The 14,687-nt window shown below is 32.7% G+C and overlaps 1 protein-coding gene across 1 annotated transcript in view; it reads right to left on the reverse strand.

Moving 5' to 3' along the window:
* Positions 1–14,687, reverse strand: part of LOC148306619 (ras-related and estrogen-regulated growth inhibitor-like protein A) — a 227,980-nt gene extending 213,293 nt beyond the window's left edge. The window contains exons 1-2 of the mRNA XM_088264680.1: positions 14,145–14,687; positions 9,735–10,002 (exon numbers count right to left, since the gene is read on the reverse strand). Of these exons, the coding sequence (XP_088120806.1) occupies positions 9,735–9,795 (61 nt within the window). The 5' untranslated portion in view covers positions 9,796–10,002; positions 14,145–14,687. The remainder of the gene's footprint in view (positions 1–9,734; positions 10,003–14,144) is intronic.

Here is a 14,687-nt window from a genome sequence, read left to right on the forward strand (position 1 = left end):
TGCTTAAAATCTTAGCCTTGTATTTATTATATTTATAGAGATATTATGGTTATTAGAAGCTATGTGTACAGGGTACACAACACCGGGAAGGGAGGGTTATGTGGGTATTATAATTTTACACACGTGTAATATTCACACCAAAAATGATGTCTTTTAATATTATTACGTACAGCTTTTTTGCTCTTTATTGCGCGTGACATTCGTCAATTAGGGTATTAAGTTTTACGTAAGAACTTATTAACGTACGTGGAGATAAGGAAAATGTCGCAAGACGGATTTTTTTATTGCACTTGTATTTCTCAGTAGCGATGACACATCCACATCAAGGTTGCTATGGCTCAATCTACTGAAATGACAAAGAGAGAAAGGAAAAAGCACGCAAAAGAAAGGCGTGTTGAGATGGTTCGGGCACGTGGAACGATTGAGTAAAGACGGAACAGTAAAAACAATTTATGAGATGAATCTGGTTGGAATTAGGAGCAGAGAAAGACTTAGGAAAACTTCGCAAGATCAAGAATTTCAAATACTTGTGGCGTGATGGTTAGTTAGTTAGTTTTAGAGAATGCACACATTTTTGGATTGTTTAATTTAACAATGCCAGTCGATATATTTTTTTTTCAAGATGTCAAAAAGCACGCTGTCCGCCATGAGCAATGTTTAGTATTGCGTGTGTTACTGAAACGTTTGATAGGTGGCGCTGCCATTGCGGTAAAAAAACTTTGAGACACGTTTTTTCATAGCACAAATACAACAAAACACGCGCGAATTTCAATGCAACGTTGTGTCAAAATTTTTGAATAGTTTAGAAGGTTTAAGATTTTGAAACAATCGCCATTTTTATTTTTATAGATTGAATCTCAATGACCGATCCTGACATACGGCACGAAAACAAGAGCCGACACCGCGAGAGCAAAAAGCCTTCTTAGGACATCGGAAATGAAGACACTACGACCCATTGCAGGCCTAACACTTCGCGACAGAGTAAGTAACTCAGATATAAGAAAAATCTGCGATGTTGAAGATGTTGTGCGATGGGGAAGAGAAAGAAGACGTTTCTGGAGAGATCATGTGAGAAGAGCGAGTTCGGATCGAGTGGTGAGGGTGGCAGCGGACAGCAGCATAGGCAGGATCGGACCCCCAGGAAGACCACCTAAACGATGGAAGGATAGCTGGTCTTCCACCTCCCAGGAGCGACCCGAGAATGACAGGACCCAGTCCTAAAAGAAGAAAAAGAAGAAAAAGAAGAAGAAGAAGAATCTCAATGATTTAACAACATAATTTTATAAGATAAATCAAAGATGTACTTATCAACGTCTCGTCTGAAGAATGTTTGAAAAAATCTATACAAAAACCTTTGAAATTTATATTTCATATCTCGAATAATCTTCTTTATTTCTGCTTGTCACTCCCGATATAACGAGCCGGTTATCTTACCAAGTACATATCAAGAAATTGCAGAAGTTTGATGCGTAATATTTTTTTAACGGTTAACAATCTTTCTTTAATCTATCTTTCGCGTGCAGTCGGATTACAATAATAACGACCAAGAGCGAATGACTTGTTTATTCCATATAACTTTGTAGCGTGAAGTGTGAAGCAAGGCGTGCAAATCGTTTTGGAATTCGAACATACGTCACCGCAAGGACGAAGCAGCTGTCAAAAGCTAAAGATGGCGGAGAGCAGGAAGACGTAAGCTCTTGGCGCCTGTTGAACTTTTTAACCCGTCGCGCGTCTGCGGCGGCGCGCACGATACGGATAAATCAAGGATTGGCTGGAAGGCCGAATTTACAGTCAACACCGATCCTCTATAAGTGCTGATTTATTGCGCTTTCTTGCGTCGTACTCCGCAAAACTTCTCACCATTTAATTGATACTAGTTTTAGTGTGGGGCGTTTTTTGCGCGGCGCATCCTAAAATGGCGACAACAGAGCTCCTAGCGTATCTGTGTTTTACTTTTAATTTGTCGTAAAAATAGCGATTTCAGACTCGAAACAAGTGATTTCAAAATCACACAGGGATGGGATCCATCGTCAACAATATGGACTATCATTTTTCACCGATTTTCAAAAAAACGTTTTACAAAATACAGTATTATAAGGTGGGATAATCAATAGCCCTTAACTTATTTTTCCTTAAATACAGGTAACATTTAGCGTAATGGTTTTTTGTTGTTGCTTAAAACACCGTTTTTATATTCAACAAATAAATTTTCCTTTGAAATAAATACTTAAATGGTTTTGAAAAGAAAAGAGATAAAAAATATTTTTTAAATATATATTCTAAAAATTCAAAGTGTCATCTTTATAAATCCCTTATCAGAGTAAGGTAATTACAGAATTATATAATGACTGTCAAGACTAACAATAAAACAACGAAAAATCAGAGTAATTTTAAAAACAGATTTATTTTTAGAATAATGTATAAAATGATTAAGGAAACACTTGTTTTTAAACAATTTGAGTTTATTAATGACTACTAGTTTCGGAAGCTAATCGTCAGGTGTAAATAATAACTGCAGAATAATAACCTTATATAATAATGTATTATTATGTTTAGTGGATGCGTTGCAATTGCAACTTATAATTTTATTACTATAAAAAGATTATATAGGAATCGAAAGGGTTGAAATAATAGGGCGCCATAGCTGTCGCTTTTGATCCAACATAATTATTTTACGGTTTTTACTTTATGTGCGTATCATCACGCAGAGTATGTTGATGTTTATCGGGAAATACCAATAATTTGTAATCGTCTCTGCAAGTTATTATAGCAGTACACGTTTTAAAATTGTATTTAAAAATAACCTTGACAAATATGTGATACGTCACAAAAAATCTTATAGCTAGTAGTGCATTCGAAATGTGGCTACATCGTAGAATGCTACGTATTCCATGGGCCGATATGGTCAGTTTCGTGAATGTGCTCTAAAGAGGAAGAGCAAGGAGACAGTTGCTGACTGATGTCAACGTTCGGTTCGGCAAGGTGTCCAACTGGGTCAGATTAAATTCTACCCATTTTTGGTGAGATGAAAGGATGTGTCTAGTGAAGTTCTAGTGATTCAAGAACAAGGTTTCTAAAATTGGTTCATATATATAGAACTTCCAAGAATTTTAGTAGTGTGGTTGTCAATAATGGGTAGAATTGGTAAATGTTACACGTGTGTAAAGTGATTACTTAAACCAGCCTATGACGGTCGTCAGCCCCGTAAATGCCCACACTTACATATTGTTCTTTGTTCTTCGTTGCATATAATATAAGGTAGCCAAATACTACGTCGTAAGCCCTGGGATGCTCAGACTTCCATTTTTCTTCGTTAAAAAAATATATTTGTTTTATACCAAGTAAAGATTTTTTTATTTGTATTATAATACCTATAATGTTAATAAAAAAGTCCATAAAATATATGGATAGAGGGAAAAGATCGTTTAATAATTAATTGAATGAGTGCAATTACCTAACCACGGCAAACCAAAGCAATTCGGTTTTCATATAACCACAACACTAACATTTCGCTTGAAGATCGTGAATGTCCAGAAATAAGTTATAACGCAATCTTCGTTTGTTTTCAAATGGCTGTTGTGTTTAGTTCCTGCGGGAAAATTACACTCAAGTGGTTTCTCTATAAAACATTAGCTGTTCAAAATAAATTGCTAAATTTGATTGATGAATTTTTTCCGTTTACCAAATACTAATTGTTAATTTGGACGTGAAACTTCATAGGAGGTGATTCAACAATGACCTAACCATACTATGATATAGGTCATAAGCCCTGTACATACCCAGACTTCCATATTCTTCTACGTCTATGTTGAGTTGTCAAAATGTAAATATAACTCCTAAGCGGAAAAGCCCACATTTGTGAACAAGAATTTGGATACACTTAAAATTATGTGAGTAAATTTCATAATTGAAAAAATTTAACCATCATTTTTAAGAGTTGTTTTTTGTAGTCATAACTTACAAAAAACTAACTTACAGCATTTTGAGTGTGTCTAAATACTTGTTCACAAATCTGGATTATCTCCAACTACAGGAGTTATCTTTTTAAGCTAAAATAATAAAATGAAAATGTAACTTTATTTTTAAATCCCTATATGGTGATTTAAAAAAAAAGTTACATTTTAATTATAAAATGGAAAATCACAAAGTTAGTGTTTCAAATATAAATTATGAAAAGAATGTTTTCTGGCGTTTCTCACGCGTGTGATTATAATCCAGGATTTGGACCTCGCATACAAATGAAAAAGTTTCTGCTCAATAAAAAGCTTCTTTTACATTTCACCAATAGATGTCTCTGTAAAATTCTAGTGTTTCAATACAATGTTTCGAAATTGGATCACATACACAAAGAACTTCCAAGAATTTGAGTAGTGTGGTTGTTAATCACAGGTAGAACTGGTGAATGTTACACGTGTGTAAAGTGATCACCTATGACCGTCGTAAGCCCCGTAATTTTCCCAGACCTCCATATTATTCTTCATCTATGTTGAGATGTTAAAAAAATGATATAAAAAACTAACTTCATGTTTGCTTTGTTGAATTTATAATTATTTTTAAAACAATGGATGTCAAACAAAACAACTTTTCTGTTGTTGGATAAAAATCTAGCATTTAAAGGGTTGGCTTCTGAACGAATAGTAATAGACAATTGATGCAAAGCGACATTGTCAGTAGCGATGACTTTGTGATAAGAAATACTCAAATTAAATAATTTGAAATTTCATTTCATTTGCGTCGTTATTTTGTATGTGTAATGGGTACCTACCTTCATTTTATAAACATAATAATAACCTGAAATACTTGTTAATAAAGTACCCACATATTCCGAATTGTGTCCGTCCCTTTTAAGATTTATATCGGAAATAAACAGCAAATGTCAAGGCTGTTTAAGGGAAATCGCCGAGACGCATTATCCGTTTGGATCCGATAAGTTGGAACAATTTAATTATACGCAGGTAGATTCCTATATATTGTAAAATATTGCGATTTGGCTTATTTATAAACAAGACGGATATTACCCGTATGATCTAGACGTTCTACTCCCAAAATTTTAAATCGTTGGGAAGCAATGGATGACGAAAAAAAACGTACATACAAAATGCCCACAGGGAAATTCGTATGGCGAAAATAACGTAGGTGTATGTATTGAAGAATACATAAATAATAAAAATATATTGTATTTTAATACAATATATGTACACACAAGAAAAGGAAAAAAGTCGAAATTAAAGTAAATACAAAATTTTAACAACATAAACTCTTGATCGTTTACCGAATCCTTTATTTTACCTTTCCTCCATATTTTTGTTTGCCCTCTTAACTCCGCCGGTAATAATCAATTAAAAATGGAGAGATTAAAAAAATATTAAAAATTCATGTAATTTTTAAAGCATTTTCTTTCCCTTCAAGTTAAAATTTACAATAATTTTATAATTTCATGTAATTCTTGAAGGAAAAATTCTAGGCAAAATCAAGATTTTCACTTATTATTTTTTTTCATTGTTTTTTTTTCATTGTTTTTTTTTCATTGAATTGGCATTTTATTTTATAAAATATATGATTATTAATATAGATTAAACATTAATGTGACAACTATTTTGACTTGTGAGGGCATTTTCAAACTGTAAAAATACACTCGTGAATACATAAAAAAATTGTAACGCACAAATATGTAAGAAAAACGGACAAGATAAAATATGAGTAAGGATACAACGGAATACTGGGAACAGAGTGAATGGTGCACTAAAATCAGTTTTAGCAAATAAAAATCTATCAGCGGAAGCTAAACTGGCAGTACACAATGGAGTTCTGGTTCCAACCCTTATGTATGGAAGCGAAGCATGGAGTTGGCAAAAGAAGGATGAAAGCAGACTGAATGCAGTCGAAATGCGATCGCTCAGACGAATGTGTGGCAAAACGATGTTTGATAGATGTTCGAATGATGAAATAAGGAAAGAATGTAAGGCTGAGATAAGCATTATCGATAAAATTAAGAAAGGTGTGTTGAGATGGTTTGGACATGTGGAGCGTATGAGTGAAGAAAGAACGGTTAAACAAATTTATGAGGCGAATGTAGTTGGAAAAAGAAGCAGAGGACGACCGAGGAAAACTTGGCACAATCAGGTTTGTCAAATACTTGAAAGCGGCCGGGTCAGGAGTCGTAATAATCGTCGGGTATGTATGAGGAGATGCATGAATGTAGAAGAGGCAAAGAATGTTTACAAAGACCGAGTGGTTTGGCGTTCGATTCTCTCTGCCTACCCCTGCGGGGAAGCGGCGTGATGGTTAGTTAGTTAGTTAGTTATACAACGGAATACAGGGCCCCAATCTGTGACGATACCACGGACAACAAAACTTAATAATGACGTACACTCGTACGTCGTGGACATCATTAATTAATAATGGACACATAACATGAAATAATAATGCATGTAACCTGCTTTCCTTTCTTGACCATGTGTGAATTAGACCAAGATAATGAAATCGTCACCTTATTGAACCTAAGTCAATGAATTTAAACTAAATCACGTCAATGTTTTTATGAAGAATGAAAGAATACAATCGTTTATTCCGAATTGTCATTAACTTTGTGGAATTTCATGAAGATTTACACTTATATAAGATTACTTATGAGTTTATCAATACAAACTCGACTAGTTTCCAGATTTAAGAACAATCCTCATCAATAGGTAAAAATACTAACTGTTGATGAGAACTTCTTTACTTCTCAAAACTTGTCGTGTTTACATTAATAATCTTAATAATAAATTAACACAATTGTTTTACTTTATTTTCAAATAATTATAAATAAATAAAATGAAGACTAATCATTTCTTCAGTTATCTTTCAGTGGCAAAACGAGTATTATTAGAATTTTGGAAGATCTGAATGAAGAAAGTCGTTTGTAGCAATTTTTTTCCATATTAATAAATACGCTATTTTTTCTTGTGCCTACCCTGATAAATAAATGATTAATAAAAACTCTGTGCACGCCACTGCGCGCTTTCATAATACATCATGTAAAATAATTCAATAAAATATATCAATGAAGGCATTGTTCTTTGATTGGGTCATGTCCATAAAAATAATACTGAAACACTCGCCCAAATCAATTCGATAATACTCAAGTGTATACTTAAATTGATTTTTACAATGATTTTAAATTGAAACCGCTGAATTATTGCAATTATTTGAATGCGAACAATTATTTTATTCATTTTTAATAAATCACAATACATAATTATATACATGGGCGATCGAATTGGAAAACACTAATTTGGTTTTTGGATTCGATCATATTCATGCCAATCAGTGGCTATATTTGGTTGCGTATAGCTTATTTTTTGCTTTTTGTGTTATATTTGACAATTTGACATTATAAACTTGAGCTAGAAAGAAATATAAACCTAGGAAAAGTGACGAATAATAGGTACTATATGAATCGAGTAACAGAAAAAGTAACAGTTACCTATTAGTCACACTTCTGCTACATAATAGAATGTACCTACATCGTGTTCCAGGCGGCTAGCTTCCATAATCGTAGAAACAATAATAATGATCAAATTTTTATTGCTATTTGAATTGTTTTCATGTATCTTTCGTGTAGACATGGGTACCTATATTTCTGAAGAAGGGTGGAGTGCGGGGACAAAGAATGTAACGCCCATAGACTTTACTTATTATTTAAGTAAAAAAAAAATTAAAAAGTTCACAACGTGTTTTTTTAGCTTACTAACGTAACACTAACCTGTACATTTTCGCAATCTCCTCATGAAACACAGTGTATATTACTCAATACATTAATTAATATATATATACTGAAATAGATAGCTAGCTTGCAAGTACGCACAGAACAAACAATGCTAATAAAATATCAAAATACAAAAGAAACATACTTATATTTAAGAAGAATTATCGTATCAGAAATAATTGATGATATTTATTTACTATTTTAATTTTAAATAATTTTTATTTTCTTAAAGACTGAACATTTTCAAATAATTAAAATTAAATAAGTTGAATGACTGGCGTAAGCATTATATGCTAATACCGTAACAGCAAGTTAAAAAAAATATCCACCATTTTCAAAGCGAATCTTTGCGACTGCGAGCAGTTTAATTTTTCGATTTTTAGTAAAAATCAAAATAAATACCAAGTTGTGGGTTTATGCGATATCACATGACAATTTTGTATGATTTCAATAGTTCAGATTACAATTCATACCCAGATGTGTTATATTCAAGATACATAAAAAACGATAATTGAACAGGAAATCGGAAACATCAAAAGTAATTTTACATTTAGCAAGAAGTCCCTTAAGATTAGCCATCATTATCCTAATTATTCCTCTCTCTTTGTTATGAAATTACGCATTTATATTTCCCTCGGGAGAGGAAGCCCAAATGACACGTGTACCTGCTGTGATTTCGCTAAGCGTACAAAAAATCGGAGTTCCTACCTTTGTATTCCTACCGCCATCGAGCCTATAATTGCCAGTTGGACCGTTTCATAATTTCGCACCAGTTTTTGCTCAGTCATGTGGGTAACAGGCATAGAGATATAATAAACTCTTAGGTTACAAAAGTTTAAGTGATGTTATTGTAAAATGATATCTCCCAAGTCGATTTTTTGCTACTGTCAGATCTGAATTTTCGATACTTACACGAGCGTTTGGAGAAAGACATTTGATATTTGACTAAACACATTTAACTTGAACAGGTATGTCATATTATAAATATGAATGCCATCGTAAATGTTTTACTGAATAAATTCTAAGTGAATATTATAATAAAAATAATTTATTAATATCATTCGAAGCAGGGCCTTTTTCCACCATTAAAAATAAACACTTATTTTTTAATGTAAGGGCGCTTGTGCACTACATGGAATTTTACTGTCCGGCTGTCCGGTTTTTTCAAATAAAAGCGACTACGACCGTTTAGCGTGATCGAATTTACGTTCACCGTGATCGCCCACCGATGGAGCGCAACGATCCGGAGAAAGACGGAGAAGTGCACAAGCTAATCATTCGTTTTTTTTCGTGCTAACCGGACTCCCGGACAGTAAAATTCGCCCTTAGAGCGCTTGTGCACTACACGGATTTTTACCGTCCGGCACTTCAGTTAGCATGCTAAAACGGATAATTGGCTTAGATTGGCTTGTGCTTCTGAATTTTTTTCTTTGGATCGGTGCGCTCGATTTGTGCGCGTAAATTCGATCACGCTAAACTGTAGTAGTCGTTTTTATTTTTCAAAACCGGACTGCCGGATGGTGAAATTCCGTGTAGTGCACAAGCGCTCTAACGCGGTGGAACGGCGTTCCGGCACCTTTTTTCACAAATATATATTTTTTTAATTTTCAAAATCAATAAGACGAAACAAATTTTGCGCTTACGTAATTACAATCAACATTTATATTTTGCTTCAAAATGATAGGAAAAGTTGCTTTAAATTTTATTTTCTTGATATTTGAAGATAATTCATTTTAGTAAAAAGACATTTAGAGAAAGACCAAAAACTTCACTGATTGTACAGAATTATAACATAACTTGAAGGCATGGGCTAGGTCGTGCTGTATATAATAGAAAGACCTACAACCTCAGGACGAGGAGAGCTGACCCCAACAGTCTACAAAGACAATAAGTTGGGATGGAGCTAGGAAGAAGATTCAACAAATTTTTCACAAGTAGATATTTATAACAATAGACACAAATTACATTTTCTTTTTTCACTCACCTGATTTTCCAACTTTGCGTCCTCCCAAGACTACAACCTTGATTCGGCTTAGGTTCGTCATCTTGCTCCCACTCGAACAAACTACACTCGAAATAGTTTTATTTCACTTTCTCTCGTTTAATAGGTGAAGTTTTGTGACACAAAAAAATCACACTTTAACAAATACTACTGAACTGTAAGCACTTAGAAATGATTTAAAAAAATATATATATTGTTACAAAGTTCTTACGTATGACTGTATTTATTTTTTCGTGATATTCACATGATTCTGAAACAAAAACAACTATTATAATAAACTTTTTAAACTTAATAAACATTTTAAAAAAATACACTTGCCTAATAGAGATATGTTAAATTATTAAGGCCCTTTGTACGTTAAATAGTAATTTAGCTTTCTTTAAACTAAGGTAACATTTTACGTGTTTGATTTTTTTTTCTTAAAATATCGTTTTTGTATTGAATAAACAAGTTTTTCTTCGAAATAAATATATGTTTCTAGAAAAATTGTTGAGAGTTTAGGATTAATTTTTTTTTTTTTAAATGTAGCAATGTTTATTTTAAAAAACAAAAACAAAAAACAATACGAGAATATATATTAATAAAAAGGGCGTGAAATGACGTACGGCTTCTAGCGTTGCCGAACGCAAAATGAGATCTGTTATTGCGAGTATCCCCTTAATCGGCGAATGTTTTCATTATCATAAGATTTAAACAGTTAAAGTTATAATAAACTTTTTAAACTTAATAAACATTTAAAAAAAATACACTTGCCTAATAGAGATATGTTAAATTATTAAGGCCCTTTGTACGTTAAATAGTAATTTAGCTTTCTTTAAACTAAGGTAACATTTTACGTGTTTGATTTTTTTTTCTTAAAATATCGTTTTTGTATTGAATAAACAAGTTTTTCTTCGAAATAAATATATGTTTCTAGAAAAATTGTTGAGAGTTTAGGATTAATTTTTTTTTTTTAAAATGTAGCAATGTTTATTTTAAAAAACAAAAACAAAAAACAATACGAGAATATATATTAATAAAAAGGGCGTGAAATGACGTACGGCTTCTAGCGTTGCCGAACGCAAAATGAGATCTGTTATTGCGAGTATCCCCTTAATCGGCGAATGTTTTCATTATCATAAGATTTAAACAGTTAAATAATCATTTTAAAAATCGTTTTGAGAAAGTGATTTAAAATTCGTTATAATCTTTGCCTTTTATAGCACCGTCAATCAAAAAATGTAATTGTTTCACACCGTCATTGATAATGATTATTATTTAATCCTTAATACATTTTCATTAAAACTCGCGTTGCATATTCTTGATGGCTGTAACTGAGAACATTTAAATTGTCAATTAATTTTGAAACATCAACACGTAATATGGATGGAAAAAATCAAGTATCAAAGAGAAGATATATTCAACGCCATTAAAGATTTCTTTTCATAATTAAAATGTATCTTTGTTTTAAAATCAATATAAATATTTTATTAAAACTTAATTATAATGTCTACTGGTTTCGAAGCTAACGGTTTCTTGATCGAGACTGATTAGTATAAATTAAGTTATTATAAAATATTTGAAGTGATTTGAAAACAAAGTTACATTTTAATTATTAAATGGAAAATCACAATGTTAGTGCTTCAAATATAAATTATAAAAGATTTCTTTGTTCGAGGAAGAAAATTTAAATTAATTTATTTAAACATAAAATCAGTGGGAGATTATTATACAAGCTTAATATGCTTACGTTTTTAAATCTTGGGGGCAGTGAAATAAACTATATGTATAAATATAAACGTATATGTATAAATTTAAAAAAATTCAATCAAGAACATATTATCAACAATATCATATATTTTCATGAGGATCTCTGCAAAATAAAAAAGCTTACGCAACTCACATATGAAATAACGTATCAATTATGTGATGCATAAAAGGGTTCCAAAAATTTGAGTAGATGGTTGTGGAGACCCACCAAGCCACCACATGTGTCCGTCCACCTATGATGATCGGTAGTGCGCAGCTAAATTTTATTTAATCCTAGGTAACATTTAATGTGATTGCATTCTTTGCTTAAAACACCATTTCCGTATTTAAAAAAAAAGTTTTTCTTGGAAGTAAATATGTACATAAGTAAGTATATGGTTTTGATAATAATAGAGTTATTGAAAGATTAAGAGTTAAAAAATGATTAAATATATTTTTTCAATCCATTTTTCCAATACATGTGAGTTGAGTAAGCTTTTTTTATTTAGCAGAGATCCTAATGAAAATATTTAAAAATACACCCTTAAATCGATCTGAAGAATACGGGCCAGCAAGCCAGTATGTGTCCGGTAACTAGACACTAGAGATTGTTATGTAAAGTGGGTATCCGATTGAAATTCAATGCACAGTTCTGTCCCTTGTGGCTAATAACAATATGACCGCGATATGTCACCTTACACCCGAGTAACAATGCGTTAGGCAACCGACTAGGTCAAACGATTATAAAAATCACTACGTTTACCGTTTCGTCTATAGTTTATGGCCATACCAACTCTAATCGCGACAAGCAACTAATTATTTACTCTGCCACTGGACAAATTCTCCAAACAGTATTATTGGTGTATGCATTACAAATCCCTCACTCCTTTCAACTAAGTCATATATCAAAAAATCGAATCCTGGATTATAATCACACACATAAGAAACGCCAGAAAGTATCATTTTATTTTTTTATTATTTAGCTTATAAATTGACCAGTTTATTTATTTAAAACATTTTGAGTGTGTCCAAATACTTATTCATAAATCTGGATTATCTCCAATTATAGAAACTTTTTTTATATTATTTTTTTACATCTCATCAAAGATGAAGAAGAATATGGAAGTCTGGGCCTTTATGGGGCTGACGACCTTCGATGACGACAGGATTCGGACCTCACATACTAATATAAGAGTTTCTGCTTAGTAAAAAGCTTTTCTTCATCTTACCAATAGATGTCTCTAGTGAAGTTCTAGTGATTCAAGAACAATGTTTTTAAATTGGTTCATATATATAGATCTTTTAAGAATTTGAGTAGTGTGGTTGTCAATAATGGGTAGAATTGGTGAAGGTTACACGTGTGTAAAGTGATCACTTAAACCAGCCTATGACGGTCGTCAGCCCCGTAAATGCCCAGACTTCCATATTCTTCTTCATCTTTGATGAGATGTCAAAAATAATATGAAAATATTATTGTTTCCATTTTATTACCAATGAAAAAACATTTTTTTGGACAACAATTTTTCTATAAAAACATGTGACAATATAAAAAAGTAAACATGTTTTTGTAATACGAAATGTCTCGCATTTTCAGTATGTCGTGGCAAACCTTAGAAAATAAAAATAAATTTTCAGCAATAAAACAACAAATGTGATGTTTCCTGAAAAAGCGAAACCATAAACAATGTGCAGAATTTGTGGAGATCATTATTATTGCCTATGTAAATATGTAATGTTGTCAATGTAAATATCCCGAATGTTAAACATACCGAAAAAATTGCGTTTACATCGTTATTATTAAGAACGAGGTACAGAGCCACAATTTGCTAGAAAATTCAATCAAATTTTCTACCACTACATCATACTACCATCATGCCGTTTAGCCGTAGGGGTAGGCAAAAAAGATGGAACGCCACACTCTTCTGTCCTGACATACACTCCTCAATCACATCCATACATCTAGTCATACATGCCCTCCGATTACGCAGACTTTTGACACCACCAGACTTTAGGATCTGGTTGATCTGATCATGCCAAGTCATTTTCGGCCGTCCTCGTTCTGTTCCCCTTCTCACATTTGCCTCATATACTATCTTAGTCATTCTCTTGTTATCCATTCGCTCCACATGTCCATACCACCTTAGAGAACTCTTCTCAATCTTTTCAAGTACCTATCCCTAGTTCATCCCAACTAATTTATGTTACATTAAATATATATATTTTTTATTATAACCCTTATCCGTACCTAATGGTGCATAGGGCACTGCATCAAATTGACGCAGTGTTATCTTGATCATTACTTACATGAAAGCAAGGTGATCACTCTTGCGCTTCAGGAACCAGTCCAGGGTAATATTAAATAAATATTACAGTGTTAAATCACTAATATTTATTTTCACCCCCCCCCCCTGGGAATCGAACCCGGGACCTCCAGCACGGTAGCTAAACACGCTGACCATTACACCACGAAGGCGGACTAAATATTATAGGGAGTGAGAAAAAAGAGAATATTGTACAAATTGAAAAGGAATATGGAGACATGTGTTGCGAAATATTGTGTAATATCATAATGATAAATTATAAACCCAATATTCAAGAAATCGATGGGATATTAAACCCTTGTCGATGTTTAAATAATTGATGAAAAAAAACTTTCTTACTTACTTTAGAAATTGCGATTATTTGTAACTTGATTTGTCTCCGTTAATATTCACACTCAGCTTCGTCGAACACGTGTCAGCGTCACTCTTGTAATTCGATAAGAATAAATATGTCGTAGTCAATTTATACGCGCTTTTTCACTTTCGTTTCAGACCTTACTAAAGAACATTTTCATTAAATACAATTCCATTAGTGACATTTCCAATTCCCGATTTGAATTCTTACCGGTACGAAAAAATGTCCGTAGCACTTATCAAAAAATTCGCGAAAGCACCTCGTAAATATTTATCTCGCACAACTTTATTGATCATTGTAAAGTTCACGAAATTCGAAAGTAAACATGGTAAAGCGTTAAAAATGTTTTAAAATGCAAAATATATCACTTCTTTTGACTTGGGCGCTTCGAGGTTAAACGTATTTTCCCGCGCGAATGAGAAATTTTCGTGAATTATTTCGCGGTAACGAAATTATACGAAGAAATTGATAACGCAGCGAGATTTCAGACACAAACGCTACGTTCGACACCCGGCGACGAACTGAATGTAG

This window comes from Brachycentrus maculatus, unplaced genomic scaffold, assembly GCF_059751285.1.
Source record: "Brachycentrus maculatus isolate JH-2025_06_01 unplaced genomic scaffold, ASM5975128v1 h1tg000235l, whole genome shotgun sequence".
NCBI lineage: Eukaryota > Metazoa > Arthropoda > Insecta > Trichoptera > Brachycentridae > Brachycentrus > Brachycentrus maculatus.